At 37.1% G+C, this 18,760-nt stretch overlaps 1 protein-coding gene, 1 non-coding gene and 1 pseudogene across 2 annotated transcripts; 2 read left to right on the top strand and 1 right to left on the bottom strand.

Annotated features, from left to right (window-relative positions):
• Positions 1-5,241: 5,241 nt before the first annotated feature.
• LOC113371462 (repetitive proline-rich cell wall protein 1-like) lies at positions 5,242-6,068 on the bottom strand. The gene has a single exon (XM_026612087.1). The coding sequence runs from the start codon at positions 5,812-5,814 to the stop codon at positions 5,242-5,244; it is 573 nt and encodes a 190-aa protein (XP_026467872.1). The 5' UTR covers positions 5,815-6,068.
• Positions 6,069-10,763: 4,695 nt separating this feature from the next.
• LOC113371707 lies at positions 10,764-10,918 on the top strand. Its single transcript, XR_003366656.1, has one exon. It is a non-coding gene; the product is annotated as a 5.8S ribosomal RNA (ribosomal RNA).
• Positions 10,919-11,235: 317 nt separating this feature from the next.
• Positions 11,236-18,405, top strand: LOC113371710 (annotated as a pseudogene).
• Positions 18,406-18,760: the final 355 nt, after the last annotated feature.

The raw sequence follows: 18,760 nt of genomic DNA on the forward strand, positions 1-18,760 counted from the left end.
TATTAATTTAGAAAAAATCATATCGTTTGTGTAGAGCTTGCCTACTTTTCTGCTTCTCACTAAGGCTTTTATTTTTATCCATAATGACAGGATTGCCCCAATCATCCTTTACGTCCAGGTCTTTCAGGATTGCTGTCTCCACGGCAGGAGCAACTCTATCAGAAATTCCAAATCTGTCGCATATTATGGCATAGTTTGGAGCCTTGTATCTTCGACTATATGGTCCACGTTTCACATAAAAAGTATTTTGTGAACTTGTCGAACTGTTTTTAAACTCAAAAACAACAACTGAAGTATATGTCTCACCTGGAGTAAAATCGCTAGTTATTATAGATGTTGATACTTAATGTTCAATTTTTGTAATATATTCTGATATCGTAGATTTGCTCTCATTATGTTGATCTGTCTTAAGGGGTTAGGGGTACTTGCAGGCACAAAAAATGAGTGTTTTCAGTATTTTTTTTTATTAAACGATGTTTTTCTACAAAAATATTAATACAGCATTATTATACAACGTTTTGACTTGATGTAACAAAAATTTCAGAAAAAAAATGAATATTTGCAAAGTTATAGCTGTTTTTGTTGACTTTGTTTCGAAAAACGGTCCTGGCGGTGACCACCATAACTCCTTGGAGATTCATCTAAAATCAATCAAATTCAAAAAATAGTTTTATAAATAGTTAATCCCGGGCCGGATCGATGGTTTTCCTTTTTTTGCAGAAATTAACAAAATGGCAGCATCAGAAAGAAAAAATCTAGATTTTTGGGTAAAAAATCAACAGTTAATTGGTCTTAAAATTTCAAATTTTTGAAAAAATGAAAATCCTTCGATCAGGCACGAGTTTATTATGTATTCTAAAAGCTGTATAAATTTCATTAAAATCTACTAAGCGGTTTTTGAGTTGCAGTGGTCACCGATTCGATAAACATAGTTTTGAGAAAAACGCGTTTAAAGTTTCACATTGGATTTACGTACAGACATTCGAATTATTGAATTACTTAAACCGAGTCATCTATTTCTGGGCCATATAATAGTTCATCGGTCATTGTGCAAGTTTCCAAAATTTCCATTTGCTGTTGCCTACGAAGCATTCTGGCCTCCAGAGTGTTCTCGTTAGTGCGCTGATCTGCCACTTTCACACGTGCAGCATCCAATTTTTCAGCATACGAATGGAAATTATACCCACAATTAGGTCCTAGGGTATCCATAATCAATAATAATGATTATGTATATGCATTCAGCAATTTGTACGATAGTAGAACTAGTATTCACGGTTTTTAGGCATATTTTTTACACTAGTTGGTTGAAGCTTTTAATTTTTTCTGATTATGGATTCAATCTTGAACTACACATCTTGAAAGTAAATTATCATTGCTGAGATCGTCGTAAATCGGTTTAAACGCTTTTAAAACATCAGGAGGTGAGAGAGAATAATCTTGAGTATCAGTATCGAGTTCTGCAATTGCGCCAACGCGCTGGTAAGAGTCCAATAACTCAAAAAGTAATCAGCGGATCAACTTGAAATTTTCAGAGAACATTTTCAAGATATTACATTTAATGAAAATGCAAAAAAATAAAAATCGATTTTTCAAAAATTCCAAGTACCCCTAACCCCTTAAACGCTTGTAAATGTTGTAAAATCAGTCCGCAAGAACACAGTATTTTTCGCAAATCGCATTTGCATTTTCTAATTTTCTGTCATGGAATGATAATTGGGTAGTCTTGCACAAACTCTTGGAATGATAATTGGGTAGTCTTGCTTTATTTGTACTTTTATATTTATCAATCAATCGGTTCCATTTTCTAGCGATACTTCGATTCTCTATAATTGGAATATCAATTTTTCTCACGTCTGAATCAATTTTGTTACCACATTTGGAGTATATGTTTTATATGAAAATATTTTTTTTTGAGTTTTGGGCCAAATAAAAATAATACCTGATAATTTCCAAACTTGCCGGAAGATTCACTCCTGTAAATTCTTCTGCTTGTCCAAATGTAATTTGATCAAGCGATCGCATATGATTCAAATTACTGGTACTTGCGCCTGAATTTAAATGAAACTTTTACATTGATACTTCTCGCTTAACTGAAGAACTGAAGAAAGAGTTATGCGGATTTGTCACATTAATATAATATAATATAATGTGATCAAAGTTTCGAGAACTAAATCTAAAATATACTAGCGCACTCTGATGGAAATGAATAACAACAAACTAAACCCGATTTAAAAACCCACACACAATCTATTAAAGAAAATATAACTCACAACTCAAATTTTTTATATGATTAAATTAATATATTTACTTATTAAAAACGGTATTTTATTGAACATTTCGCTGGCTAAAAAGTTATTTGCGATATATGGTTTGCAGTCAAAATTCTTTTAAACAACACATATATTTCATATAAAAAGTTGCCAATATTACTAAATATTACCTCATTAGTAAATAGACCCATCCTTATATATATATATATATATATATATATATATATATATATATAAATATCTTATATATAAACTTCTTCTGTAACTATGTATGAATGGTTAATCCTCCTAGACTATAATTCGGATGTTCATGAATCTTTCTGAAGTTTGTTCGGGAAATTTTCTACAATTTTTAGATTCATAGAAACATAATTAGATTGTACAAATAAATGGAAAAAATTACAAAAAACCGCTTATCATTGTTTGACCTTGAAAATATTTATGGCATGGTTTAACATCAAAAACAAATGAAGACTGTCATTTGCCAAACATTTCTATTCTCTTATAGGCTAAAGCAATATTGAAATATAATAAATTCATGATTATAAATAAGGAAAATTTAATGTCTACATTATCATTGCCGAAAAGCAGCTGAGATGTGCCAAAAATTAAAATAATATAAGATGCAAATAATATAACATGCGTCTGACAAGTAATGCAGCCTGCGCATGCGTCTGACGCGCACGGCAAATCGTGTTCTCAGCGTGCGCGTGGTTTGCTTTTGCTTGCAATAATTTTGTCTGCGCACTTTGCGAACAGATTCGCAGTACTATTTCGTGCAATGGAGACGAGCCATAACTGATTGAGCTCAAACATATTCAATTTGCAGTCGTTTGGCCTTACTATACTAAGTCACAATGCAAAAAAAAATTATACTAAGTCACAATTCAAAAAATTATTTTGAAGTTTCATTGTGTCAAAAATTCATATGTTTGGCATTGGGTACGGAATATTTACTCAATGGAGCGCTTTCGGTCAGAACTTTTGTTTACAGTTTTCCAATTCGTTTGGAATTTTGGAGTTTGGTTCATCTTACTCTTAAGTTCAGAAGTGAAAACAATTTAGACTCCTTTGCCACTTTCCGGGCGGATGACATTTTTTTTAGTGGTGTAATTTTACTTTTTTCAAAATAACGTTGGGTATCGATAAAAGAACTAATTATTAGAGAAAAATGTTTAATAATGTTTTTCAAAAAAGCAAATACTTTTCAAGTAACTGGCTACTGAAAATTTGTTTCTTTTTAGTGTTTTTCATCGTTTTTTGCTAATATCTTCAAAAATATACATTTTAACGAAAATCATGTAATGAACAAAATTATATTAATTAAAATCTTAATAAATCGCTATTTTATAGTGTTCTAGGAACAATATTAAGCTAGATATGGAAATGGATTTTTATGGTGCTCAAAATAAGCTTTAAAATGAGTACTTCTGCGTATGAGTAAACTATCATGCAAATAAAAGACGCATACAATGTTTTTTCATTTAAATCAGATAGTTTGAGTGCCATTTCTACCAAAATTAAAAACAATTCCATTACATCTAAAATTAACTTGGTTTAAGAGATTTTGATGGATTTTAGAAAATACCAAAACCCTAGTACAAACGATTTTTAAAAAACTCATGATTTCATGAAAACAAAAACATTAAAAATACAACCAATTTCTCATTATAATATCTCTGAAAGAATACGTATAAAAGTATATATATGAAAATTTGAGGTATTTTTCTGACTAATTATTGTTGTTTATTATTTTTCCGTTACACAAATATTGATAGAAGTATGATTGATTAAGGAGTGCGCGTCTGTCCAACCAGAGGTCTTTCGAGCCCTTTAATCCTTCGCCGTTTCACAATAAGGAAAGTTACGGTAAAATTTATGATAGAGAGAGTTGTAGCTCATTTAATCACCTTTAAAATAGTATATTACATGTTCTGATAAAATCAGAATTAAAAGAGTAATAATCGAATCAATGCGGTGGGTGGTGACGGAGTGCAAATTGTTTTCACTTCTGAACTTAAAATAAAGATTAGCCTATTTCCAAAATATCAAGTGCATTGGAGCACAGTAAAAAAATTCACAGAGCACACGCTTTTTTCCTCTCCATTTACTGCAATAATTTTGTTGATCGTAGGTTGAATAGAGCACATGTAAACAGGATTTGACTAATTAATTCACTTCAAATATGAACTTAAGTAATAATGTATATTGAATTATTAGTGAGAAAAATGTAATTTAGATATTTAAATATTAAAATCCAGTTTAAATATGGTACGAAATTATAAAAATTATAGGCAATATTATTGAAATAATTATTTTGGGTATAAATCCAAGGTGATATTGTACCTTTAGCGCGCATGCTATATTTAATTTATGAATTTGTTCGGACTAACTATAGCGTAAATCTGAGAACCGACACAAATATTTTACACGACTCCTATATAAACATCATTAATAATTTATAATTCTTTCATTTATTTTAATCTCTTCAATAAATTAATCTGTTTTCACATTTGTTGATTTTAGTATGCGATTGCGCACTTCTTTTTGTTTACATTATAATAATATCGATCCGTGTCTCTTTATCTTACACGCTTAAGATTTGGTTTTTAAATATTTCTGTACACATTCAAATGTTTATTACTACGTCAAGCATCGTAAGAGATAGCTGGTGTTTTTTGTTTAAAAAAAAAATAATTCAAATAAAATATTGTTAACTCTAATCGTCTCTATTAAAACACAATGTTCTCTTATTTATTTATTTACCCAAATTACACTACGTTCTCTATTATACGCATTATATACACTTGTTTTACATACTACCCAACGTCTACTAGATCTACTGTCATCTATTCATAGTTAACATTCGGCTATCCTGATCAATTCTCGTCCTCGAGAATGTAGTTTTCGAATTTCTTTAATCATTTCCATTGCCTTTAGTCATTCCCGAGTTACCATCATTCCCAATTATTTACCATTTGTATTTGGAGTCTTCTCTATTTCTTCTCGCATGAAATCCATGTTCCTTTTTCTTCTCTACAACTAGACGCTTTGCTAATGGACTCTTCATAACTCGATGACTCTTCACAAGTGCAACTCGACTCTTCACGATTGGACTCTTCACTATTGGACTCTTCACGATTACAATAGAATTCTTCACGATTGGACTTTTCACTAATGGACTCTTCACTAATGGACTCTTCACTAATGGACTCTTTACTAATGGACTCTTCACTTTCGGGCTCTTCACAAGATTCTTCACGATTGGACTCTTCACTATTGGGCTCATCACGATTACAACAGGATTCTTCCCGATTGTAATCTTCACTAATGGACTCTTCACTATTGGGCTCTTCACGATTACAACAGGATTCTTCACGATTGGACTGTTCACTAATGGACTCTTCACTATTGGGCTCTTCATAATTACAATAGGATTCTTTACGATTGGACTCTTCACTATTGGGTTCTTTACAGGATTCTTTACGATTGGACTCTCCACTAATGGACTTTTCACTATTGGGCTCTTCACAAGATTCTTCATGATTGGACTCTTTACTAATAGACTCTTCACTATTGGGCTCTTCACTAATGCGGTCTTTGTTAAAACACTTGCTTTTAATGGAATTTTTATTTCTTCAGCCCTAACAATTTCCTCCTTAAGGACTTACTCTGCATCTACATCATCATTATCATCTACCTTCTCCATTTACTCATAGCACACTCCTATTGGCTCTTTCCCTATTGGCACAATACAATCATCGATATCGCTTCCCACTTGTTTTACATACTACCCAACGCCTACTAGATCTACTGTCATCTACTATTCATATATTCATAGTGAACAATATTAAATGTAATAGTATATAATTTTTACTGTTTTAAAATTACACTGAAGATGAGGCATACCATGGTCTCGAAACGTCTGTAATTATTAATTAAAGTGTGTATTAAAAATCTGAGTGTTGTATTGTTCACATTTAACATTTATATATATATACTAGATGACCCGACAGACGTTGTCCTGTACCCACCTCTATGTTTTTTAATATCCTATACTAATATTTATACCGTTCAGTTAAAAATAATCATTATTGTTTCTCGAGTTACTATTTACACCAATATATGGGTTATGTTAAATGTAGTACTGTTTCAAATAAAATGATTATTCTCAATTCCCACAGTTAACACTTTAATTATCCCTTTGATAAATATTAAAATATGTTCAATAAAATTATATATTAAAAATTATACACTGCGATTTATAGAACAAATTTATTTCCAATGGCTCAATTTATTTTATTGAATTTAAGGGTTATACAATATTTTTAGACATACCTGTAGATGTGGATGTTTAAATTAATGATTTTTTGTTTATTCACGGCTAAAACATTGATATTCCAAATTTATCACCATGTATTTATTGTCATAGCATAGATACACGTGTTGAAAATTGAAATCTTTTAAAAAGTATAACAAATTCAGAAAGCATTAATATATAGCATGCGCGGTCAAGGTACAATATCATCTTGGATTTTTCCACCCAAAATAATTGCTTCAATAATGTTGCCTACAATTTTTATAATTTCGTATCATATTTTGACTGGCTTTTAGTATTTTAATATCTAAATTGCATTTTTCACACTAATAATTCAATATACATTATTACTTAAGTTCATATTTGAAGTGAATTAATTTGTCAAATTTTGTTTACCTGTGCTCTATTCAACCTACTATCAACAAAATTATTGCAGTAAATAGAGAGGAAAAAAACGTATGCCCAGCTAATCTTAATCTAAAGTTAAGAAGTGAAAACAATTTGCATTTCGACAACACCCCGCACATTAATTGGATTATAACTCTAATTCTGATTTTATCCTAACTTGTAATATATTATTTTAAAGGTGATTAAATGAGTTACAACTTTCTCTATCATAAATTTTACCGTAACTTCTCTTATTTTGAAACGGCGAAAGGTTAAAGGGCTCGAAAGACACTCCGGTTAGACAGCCGCGCACTCTTTAAACAATTAGAACTCTATCAATATTTGTGTAACAAAAAAATAATAAAAGCAATAATTAGTCAGAAAATTACCTTGAATTTTCATATATATATATACTATTATACGTATTCTTTCAGGGATATTATAATGAGAAATTGGTTGTTTTTTTAAATGGATTTTTTTATGAAATCATGAGTTTTTTTTGAAAATCGTTTGTACTAATGTTATGGTATTTTCTAGAATCCATCAAGATCTCTCAAACCAAGTTAATTCTAGATGGAAAACGATTATTTTTAATTTTGGTAGAAATGGCACTCATAAACTATTTGATTTAAATGAAAGAAAAACATTGTATGCGTCTTTTAATTGCATGACAGCTCACTCATTTTACACGCAGGAGTACTTCTTTTAAAGCTTATTTTGAGAACTATAAATACCCATTTTCATAATTAACTTAATATTGTTCCCAGAACACTGTAAAATAGCGATTTATTAGGATTTTAATTGATATAATTTTGTTCATTACATGATTTTCGTTAAAATGTATATTTTTGAAGATATTAGCAAAAAACGATGAAAAACGCAAAAAAGAAACAAATTTTCAGTAGCCAATAACTTGAAAGGTATTTGCTTTTTTGTAAAACATTATTAAACATTTTGCTCTTATAATTAGTTCTTTTATCCACACCCAACGTTATTACACCACTGAAAAGAAATGGCATCCCCCCGGGTAGTGCAAAGGAGTCTAAATTGTTTTCACTTTTGAACTTGAGAGTAAGATGAGCCTAATTTCAAAATTCCAAACGAATTGGTAAACAGTAAAAAAAAGTTCAGACCCAAAGCGCTCTATTGAGTAAATATTCCGTACAAAATGCCAACGATATGAATTTTTGACACAATGAAACTTCTAAATAATTTTTTGAATAAGTAATTTTTTTTGCATTGTGACTTAGTATAGTAAGGTAAAACGACTGCAAATTGAATATTTTTGAGCGCAATCACTTATGGCTCGTCTCCTTTGCACGAATTCGTACGGCGAATCTGTTCGCAAAGTGCGCGAACAAAATTATTGCAAGCAAAAGCAAACCACGCGCACGTTGAGAACACGATTCGCCGTGCGCGTCAGACGCATGCGCAGACTGTCAGATGCATGTTATATTATTTGCATCTTATATTAATTTAATTATGGCACATCTCAGCTGCTTTTCGACAATAATAATGTAGACATTACATTTTCTTTATTTATAATCATGAATTTATTATATTTTAATATTGCCTTAGCATATAAGTGAATAGAAATGTTTGGCAAATGACAGTTGTCATTTGTTTTTAATGTCAAACCATGCCTTATATATTTTAAAGGTCAATCAATGATAAGCGGTTTTTTGTAATTTTTTCCATTTATTTCTACAATCTAACTATGTTTCTATGAATTAAAACATTCTAGAAAATTTCCCGAACAAACTTCAGGAAGATTCATGAAAATCCGAATTATAGTTTAGAAAGATTAATGAAACTTACATTGTTACAGAAGAATTTCATATATAAGATATATATATATATATATATATATATATATATATCTTATATATATATAAAATTCTTCTGTAACAATGTAAGTTTCATTAATTCTCCTAAACTATAATTCGGATTTTCATGAATCTTCCTGAAGTTTGTTCGGGAAATTTTCTAGAATGTTTTAGTTCATAGAAATATTTTCCGACACACGGTTTTTTCCTCTCCATTTACTGCAATTTTGTTGATAGTAGGTTGAATAGAGCACATGTGAACAGGATTTGAAAAATTAATTCACTTCAAATATAAACTTAAGTATATAAATTCATCAGCGAGAAAAATGTAATTTAGATATAAAAATCACTAAAAGCCAGTTGAAATATGGTACAAATATATAAAAATTATAGGCAACATTATTGAAGCCATTATTTTGGGTAGAAAAAACCAATGTGATATTGTACCTCTACCGGGAACGCTATTTATTAATTCTTTCTGAATTTGTTATACCCTTTAAAAAACTTCAATTTTCAACACGTGTAAATTATGCTATAAATCACAAAGGCAGGCGATGATTTTTTGTGTGATACATTTGGAAAGTCAATGTTTTAGTCGTGAATAAACAAAAAATCATTCATTTTTACATCCACACCTACAGGTATGACTAAAAAATTGTATAACCCTTGACATTAAAATGAATTGAGCTATTGGAAATAAATTTGTACTATAAATTGCAGTGTTTAATTTATATTATATAATTTTATTGAACATATTTTAATATTTGTTAAAGAGATAATTAAAGTGTTAACTGTGGTAATTGGGAATCATCATTTTATTTGAAGCAGTTCTACATTCACTCATTTATTGATGTAAATAGTAATTCGAAAAACAATAATTATTAATTTTAACTGAACGGTGAATATTAGTACAGGATATTGAAAAAATGCAGAGTTGGGTACAGGACAACGTCTGTCGGGTCATCTAGTATATAAATATATATATATATATATATATATATATATATATATTAGAGTAGGCCAATTTTTTGCATATTGAGGCACCTCGCTAATTTAACTTTTTACATCATTTGAAACAATATTGTAAAAAAAACATAAACCGCAAATAAATTTAAAGCCAGCGAAAAATTTAAAACATTTTTTAATTTAAAGGAAAAATTGAATATGTCTATTATGACATATATCGAGTTATTTTATTCGTAATTTTATTCTGCATCTTTCGTACGAGAAAAGTTTTTTCGTATCTTTTATGGTTTAGATAGTATAGAGCAATCTGTGTAGTTGTTAACTTGTCAAAATGCAAAGTGCGGTTAGGTTATAGAAGCTGTAATCAAGTGCGCTCCCATAGTATAGTATACTGTGGGCAAAAGCCTCTGGCAATGATCATTCGTTTCATTAACGTTTGATCGGAGCTAGTCGCAAAATATTGCGCTGTGTGCAAAAGCAGCGTGACGCGGTTTACAACCGCTTAGCGCTCTTATGCATTGTGTGAGAGCACTGCCATGTATATCTGCTCGGTATCGCCAGATGCCTGAGCGAATGACGAAGTTCGTTGTGAAAACGGCGTTCTTTTTGAATATTATACTTTAAAAGCATAGCTCAATCAATTCTTTGGGCGCTAGATGAAAGTCTAGTGTTTTAAAGTCGATTGTAGTAAACGCTTGCGTTGGTATTCTATATACTCTGCACATTTTATTCAAATTGTGCGAATTTGAACATTCGTTTCATTGCGTTGTTTTAAGAAAATGAAAGATCAGCGAAAGCAGATTTTTCAACCTCACACACAATGAAATATTCATATTTCAATTTTGAAACGAGGTCTCGTATCTCGGACCGAAAAGCGAAAGCTTTACGGTGTACTAATTGTAACCATAATAAACATACTAGTTTCAGAATCGCCCGAGTTATCTTAAACGATTTCGAGGAAATCACGATCAAAACATGTATAAATATATATAAAATCACCCTGATCGGTGGATCACTTAGCTCGTGGGTTGATGAAGAACGCAGCTAATTGCGCGTCGACATGTCAACTGCAGGATACATGAACATTGACATTTCGAACGCACATTGCGGTCCTCGGATACTGTTCCCGGACCACCTCTGGCTGAGGGTCGTATAACATTACCGCTTGCTTTAAACGGCTTGCCGGCGAATGATGGAGTTTCGCGTATATGCGTGCTCTTAAATAATTCACTCAACGTGTGAGCCAGTTCACTTTGCAACATCGGACGTTACCGTTCGTTGACGTTCTGTGGAATTACCGCGGGTTGTGTCCTAGAGATTTTATATTCTTGCGACCCTCCCGATAACCGGAAACCCGAACTCTTCAAAATGCGGTATCGTTCCGGCAAATTTGGACGATTCAAAGGTTCCTCGTCGATTTTGCGTGCGCTTGCTTACTAACGTTTGCGAGCACATCATAATCATAATACGACCTCATGGCAGATGAGATTACCCGCTGAATTTAAGCATATTACTAAGCGGTGGAAAAGAAACTAACTAGGATTACCTTAGTAGCGGCGAGCGAACAGGGAAGAACCCAGCACTAAATCCCGCGGCCAAAGACGGACGCTGGGAAATGTAGTGTTAGGGAGGATCCGATTATCTCGGTGCGTTGCGGCAAGTTCAAGTCCATCTTGAATGGAGCCATTTAGCCATTGGATCTCTCCTCAGAGTCGAGTTGCTTGCGAGTGCAGCTCTAAGTGGGTGGTAAACACCACCTAAGGCTAAATATGACCACGAGACCGATAGCAAATAAGTACCGTGAGGGAAAGTCGAAAAGAACTTTGAAGAGAGAGTTCAAGAGTACGTGAAACCGTTCAAGGGTAAATTTGAGAAAACCGAAAGATCGAAGGGAAAGATGCAATGTTATCGTTGCCTTCCATTTATTGGCGTGCGATTGACCGGGAATACGCCGTTGGTTTATGCGTTAGGCGGCGTTGGCATGCACTTCTCTCTCAGTAGGACGTCGCGACCCGTTTGGTGTCGATCTACGACCGCGGCGGTAGCCTGTCACGCATTTATTCGCGCCAGACCCCGTGTGCTCCGGTCGACTGCCAGACAGTATAAACGATATGGTATAGGGTCGCTTTTAAGCGTTCGGCCGGTTGCAAGCACGGACGGTAATTGGCCGTCGGACCTAGTCCGGCATCGATGCCGCCTCGAGCTGTTAGCTACCGTGTTCTCGGACGGACTCTATTACCGGTCAGCGATGCTATTGCTTTGGGTACTTTCAGGACCCGTCTTGAAACACGGACCAAGGTGTCTAGCATGTGCGCGAGTCATTGGGAAATACAAAACCTAAAGGCGCAATGAACGTAAAGGTTTGCTTAAGTAAACTGAGGGATAACGGACCGCATCTATGGATGCGTGCTTGCAATCCCGAGGCGTCTTACTCTCATTGCGAGAAGAGACGCACTCATAGCGTACACGCTAGGACCCGAAAGATGGTGAACTATGCCCGGTCAGGTCCAAGTCAGGGGAAACCCTCATAGAGGACCGTAGTGATTCTGACGTGCAAATCGATCGTCGAAACTGGATATAGGGGCAAAAGACTAATAGAACCATCTAGTAGCTGGTTCCCTCCGAAGTTTTCCTCAGGATAGCTGGCATTCGATGAACGAGTCTCATCCGGTAAAGCGAATGATTAGAGGCCTTGGGGCCGAAACGACCTCAACCTATTCTCAAACTTTAATTGGGTGAGATCTCTGGCTTGCTTGAAGAGTGAAGTCAGAGATTTGGATCAGAGTGCCTAGTAGGCCACTTTCGGTAAGCAGAACTGGCGCTGTGAGATGAACCAAACGCCGAGTTAAGGCGCCTAAACAACGCTAATGGCATACCATGAAAGGCGTTGGTTGCTTAAGACAGCAGGACGGTGGCCATGAAGGTTGGAATCTACTAAGGAGTGTGTAACAACTCACCTGCCGAAGCAACTAGCCCTGAAAATGGATGGCGCTGAAGCGTCGTGCCTATACTCGGCCGCCAGGGTATGAGAAACGTTCATAATAGTTTGTTTTGACGTTCTGGTGAGTAGGAGGGTCGCGGTTGAGTGCGCAGAAGGGTTTGGGCGTGAGCCTGCCTGGAGCCGCCATCGGTGCAGATCTTGGTGGTAGTAGCAAATACTCCAGCGAGGCCCTGGAGGACTGACGTGGAGAAGGGTTTCGTGTGAACAGCCGTTGCACACGAGTCAGTCGATCCTAAGTCCCAGGAGAAATCCTATGTTGATGTTGGTGTATTTTATTTTGAATAAAATTTCGGGCCCTCGCAAGAGAGTTCGTCGGGGTAACCCAAAATGACCTGGAGACGCCGTCGGGTTATACGGAGAGAGTTTTCTTTTCTGTATGAGCGTTCGAGTTTCCTGGAATCTTTTAGAAGAGAGATAGGGTTTGGAACGCGAAGAGCACCGCTGTTGCGGCGGTGTCCGTATCTTCACCTCGGACCTTGAAAATTCAGGAGAAGCCACGGTAGGCGTCGCGCCGGTTCGTACCCATATCCGCAGCAGGTCTCCAAGGTGAAGAGCCACTAGTCGATAGATAAATGTAGGTAAGGGAAGTCGGCAAATTGGATCCGTAACTTCGGGATAAGAATTGGCTCTGAGAATCGGGACGTGCCGGCCTTGGTTGGAAAGCGGGCGTAGGCCAATGTGCCGAGCCTGGGCGAGGTGAAATTGTCCTTGTGACTTAGATCCGAGCTCGGACCCGTGTCTAGGCCCATCGCGGATCTTTCTTGCTGCGAGGTTTCTGTGCCGGCTTCGGTCGGTCAGTCGTACTCTTCGGCCGCCATTCAACGGTCAGCTCAGAACTGGCACGGACTAGGGGAATCCGACTGTCTAATTAAAACAAAGCATTGCGATGGCCCTAGCGGGTGTTGACGCAATGTGATTTCTGCCCAGTGCTCTGAATGGCAACGTGAAGAAATTCAAGCAAGCGCGTGTAAACGGCGGGTGTAACTATGACTCTCTTTGGTGGGAGAAGCTGCGATTTCATTGAAGCCAAGGTCGAGCACGTGGCCTCCCCGAGGTCGGTTGCGTAGGAGACTGTGGTTTCTTTGAAACCGCAGTCAAGCACGTGGCCCCCTTCGCGTGGGTCCCACTGTTAGTACCCCCCGGCGGAAACTAAGAGCTACCGCTGCGCCTATGGACCTGGGGGCTTCCAACCCTCTCGTTCCTTAACTACAGTCGGTCCTAACTATACAAACTTAGCCTCGGATGAACGTAATAATTCGGGTAGGCCCACTGGCTTACCCACACTGACTGTATCTGCGAGTCATTTGTGCCGCTTTCCACATTGCGGAAAATCCTTCCAAACCATAATTGTCCGTGGAGTGCATGAACAGAAAATACACAAGGATTGGTATGATAATGAGTTAGCTAAAATTGATACTAAGAAAGCGCGGTGGTCCGAAAAAGAACAGGCACTCTTGGCTAAAGAGAAGGCTACCCTAGTTAAAGAAGGTGTTAGTCATATAAACAAAGCTCTCCTACTAGTTACATCTGAGCGTACTCTTGAAGCAATTAAAGGTCAGAGACATTCCCCAAAATACAAGAGCCAAGTTTCCAAATTCCTCCAGGAGCTAAGCGAAGAGAACAGTAATGGTGAAAGCTCTGAAACAGTGCCCGATAACATAAAAGACGATTTAAAAGCTGTCTTGATAAAGGCAGTTGTAACAGATGATTCATTTAATGGGCAGCAGTTAGCTGATATCTGCCACTCAGCCGGACAACTTTCACCTGGCGAATTGGTCAATAGAGTTACAAAATATCTACATGATACCTTTACCAGCAACAACAAACTGTAAACACAAAAAGTAATAATAATAATAAAAATAAAATTAAACACATAGAAAGCAGAAATAAGAGACAAATGAGGAGATTTCAATATACACATACACAAAAACATTGGGTCAAAAACTCCTCAAATTGTATACATTATATCCTAGACAATAAAACTGTCGCTAACGCTTCGCCACAAGATGTCATGGCACAATACTGGACTAATGTTTTTACAAAAGATTCTGGTAAGACACCTGGCTTTCAAAAGGTGAAAAATAGAGATCTTTCACAAATTTGGAAGCCAGTGACACCGCAAGAAATTAGTAACTCGCACCCAGCAAAATGCTCGGCCCCTGGATATCTGCTCGGCTGACGGGATATCTGTTAGAGTAATAAGGTACATGCCAATTAACACGACGGCAAATTTATTAAATTTATTCTTATATATGGGCCAGATTCCAAAACACTTATTGGAATCTTATACAACTTTGATAGCCAAGAAAGACAATGCAACAGAACCGGGTGACTATAGGCCAATAACTGTTTCACCAGTTACAGCAAGGCTCCTAAATAAAATTCTGGCCAGACGGTTGTTAAGTTACATTAAAATAGACAAGAGACAAAAAGCGTTCCAACCAGTAGGTGGCTGCGCTCATAACATATTATTGCTGGACCACATACTTAGATTTCACAGACACAACTACAAACCCGTATACATAGCATCCATTGATTTAGCTAAAGCGTTTGATTCAGTGTCACACTTGGCACTAATCGACACGCTCAGACATTACAATCTACCTACACAATTTATTGAATACATTCAGGATACTTATAACAATGATTGGACAAGGCTCCGGTCAAGGCAGTGGGCCTCGAATCCCATTAGTCCGAGGTGCGGTGTCAGACAGGGAGACCCTCCAACACCAATCCTATTTAATTTAATTCTTAACAGAATGATTGAACATACTCCACCAGAGATCGGAGCTAACATAGATGGGCAGGTGGTTAACACACTGGCTTTTGCTGATGACCTCATATTAGTGGCGTCCTCAGAGAAAGGGTTGCAATCTTTATTGAACTACACTAATGACTACCTGTCAAACTGTGGCCTCCTTATCAATATCAATAAATCATTTACAATAGCCGTAAGGAATATCCCACATGTTAAAAAATCCATAGTAGACAAAAATATAAAATTTAAATGTGGTGACCAAGATCTACCCGCAATATCTAGAACAACCGAATGGAAGTATTTAGGGATCTCATTTACACCCGAAGGTGCTAACCTGCGTGATCTTAAACCAAAGTTGCATTCAATCATCGAGAAAGCACCTCTTAAGCCGCAACAAACACTTTTCGCCTTAAGAACGGTAGGAATCCTCAAGTTGCTCAATGAGTTAACACTGGGGAATGCCACATTGATTCTGCTCAAGTCCCTCGACAACATCGTGAGAAAGGCAGTAAGAACGTGGCTGAGGCTGCTCCATGACTGTGTCTCTGCCTACTTCCACGCTAACTATAAGGATGGAGGTCTGTCCCTTCCGTCCTTGCGATGGACTGTACCACTAAGAAGGAAAATGAGACTGGTAAAGTTAGAAATGTCAGAAAGCAACTTTCTCCAACTCGAGGTGGCACAAGCGAGAAAAGACTAAATGACACAAACTCGACAATAGCATCATCGAAACAATTAGATAAAAGGTGGGCCCGCTTACTGCATTCTTCAGTAGACGGAAACCCACTAATTAAGTCCAGGAAATTTCCCCAACAACATCGATGGGTCGTTTAGGGTAACAGACTCTTAACAGGCAAAGATTTCATCAATTGCATGAAAATAAAAATCAACGCAATACCTACTAGAAGCAGAACAACGAGGGGAAGGATTAAAGTCAGGCTATGTCGAGCTGGTTCCAACGCTCCGGAATCGCTCGATCATGTTTTACAGACCTGTCACCAAAGTCATAAATCAAGGATTGATAGACATAACGCGGTCGTCAACTATCTCAAAAGAGGGCTTGAGAAAAACCATGCTCAAGTTTACGCCGAACCAACATTTAAAACGGCCCAAGGTACCAGAAAACAAGACCTAATAGCAATTCAGGACAACCGGGCACTTCTCTTGGACGCTCAAGTTGTCGGGGGCTCCACCGATTTGGGAGCAGCGCACAATAGAAAAATGCGATATTACCGGGATCTGGTTGAGACAATCAAAACGAGATACAATACGACTGACGTTAAGATTAACACAATAACATTAAATAACAGGGGTGTCTGGAGTGAAGCATCGGCTAACTTTTTAGTAGAAGAAAAAACTCTTAAGAAAGACGAACTGAAAATAATATCGACCAGAGTTCTTTTTGGCGGGCTGTTGAGGTTTGGGAGGTGGACAAAGTGTACGAGTCATCGTCGTATAAGAGAAGGGATCGGATAGATCCCAAAACTCAAGCCAGATATTAAGCGTGCTGCTTGCGCTAACATCCTTCAGGCACAATATTAGGAGTTAGGTTTAGTGGGTATTGCCTTCGGGTCGAGTCCCACACTACCTGGTCAACCTGGCTACCGGTGTGCATAAATACATTCCCCTCCTAGCCAAAAAAAAAATAGCCAAATGCCTCGTCATCTAACTAGTGACGCGCATGAATGGATTAACGAGAGTCCCACTGTCCCTATCTACTTTCTAGCGAAACCACTGCCAAGAGAACGGGCTTGGAAAAATTAGCGGCGCAAGAAGACCCTGTTGAGCTTGACTCTAGTCTGGCATTGTAAGGAGACATGAAAGGTGTAGCATAAGTCGGAGATAGTAATATCGTCGGTGAAGTACCACTACTTTCATCGTTTTTTACTTACTCGATTGGGCGGAAAGCGTGCGTCGAAAACTTGCGTTCCGACTGTCACGGTTTTCTAGAGCCAAGCGCATAAGAGTGGTGTGAGGCATTGCGCCGATCGCCAACAATACTCGAGCGTGATCCGATTCGAGGAAACTTCTAGGCGGAGAGTTTGACTGGGGCGGTACATCTGTCAAATAATAACGCAGGTGTCCTAAAACCAGTTCAGCGAGGACAGAAACCTCGCGTAGAACAGAAGGGCAAATGCTGGCTTGATCCCGTTGTTCAGTGTGCACAGGGACTGCGAAAGCATGGCCTATCAATCCTTTTGGCTTGAAGAGTTTTCAGCAAGAGGTGTCAGAAAAGTTACCACAGGGATAACTGGCTTGTGGCAGCCAAGCGTTCATAGCGACGTTGCTTTTTGATCTTTTGATGTCGGCTCTTCCTATCATTGCGAAGCAGAATTCGCCAAGCGTTGGATTGTTCACCCGCAAATAGGGAACGTGAGCTGGGTTTAGACCGTCGTGAGACAGGTTAGTTTTACCCTACTGATGAATCGTCGTTGCGATAGTAATCCTGCTCAGTACGAGAGGAACCGCAGGTTCGGACATTTGGTACACGCACTCGGTCGAGCGGCCGGTGGTGCGAAGCTACCATCCGTGGGATTATGCCTGAATGCTTCTAAGGCCGCATCCTTTCTAGACAAAGTAAGCAACGATATCTTTAAGAGTCTCGTGAGTCGAAAGGCTCAATACAATGTGATTTATTAGGTATTCGGCACACGCCGTTTATCGCACGAGCCATTTTTAGCCGAATGAGGCACTGGACAGTGGCGATATCCGTCCGTTACATCTGTCTTGCCTATAGCGGTCGATCATGGGTCACTAGTTCGATGTAGAGACTCGGAATTGTTTGTAAACGACTTAGGTACCTGGCGGTGTGTTGTACTCGGCAGAGCAGTTACCACGCTGCGATCCGTTGAGACTCAGCCCTTGGCTTGGGGATTCGTCATGTTGGCACGTCACCCCACGCTATTAGAGCATAAGCCTTAAGCCGTCGCATTGCAGCATGCCACAATCAGTAGGTTTGACAGTCGAAAACTTGTACATGCTGTACATGTGACACTTCTTCGGTATCTACCTAGTTATTTTGTACAACGTGCGTGAGTCAGCACGTAAATCAAAACTTATCGACAAATTCCAATACTAGAAATAATAATTATTTCTTTCAATAACCATAATGCCAAGAGAATAGTTATAAATATTTTGTAAGTTTACGAAATATATGTTTTTAAGAGAAACTTTTCATATTTTTTATTATAAATATATGATATAATTCATTAAATTCTGAATAGGGAGAATGTT

The sequence above is a fragment of the Ctenocephalides felis genome, unplaced genomic scaffold (assembly GCF_003426905.1).
Source record: "Ctenocephalides felis isolate EL2017-DRISC unplaced genomic scaffold, ASM342690v1 CF-g0.4_SCAFFOLD_01492, whole genome shotgun sequence".
Lineage (NCBI taxonomy): Eukaryota > Metazoa > Arthropoda > Insecta > Siphonaptera > Pulicidae > Ctenocephalides > Ctenocephalides felis.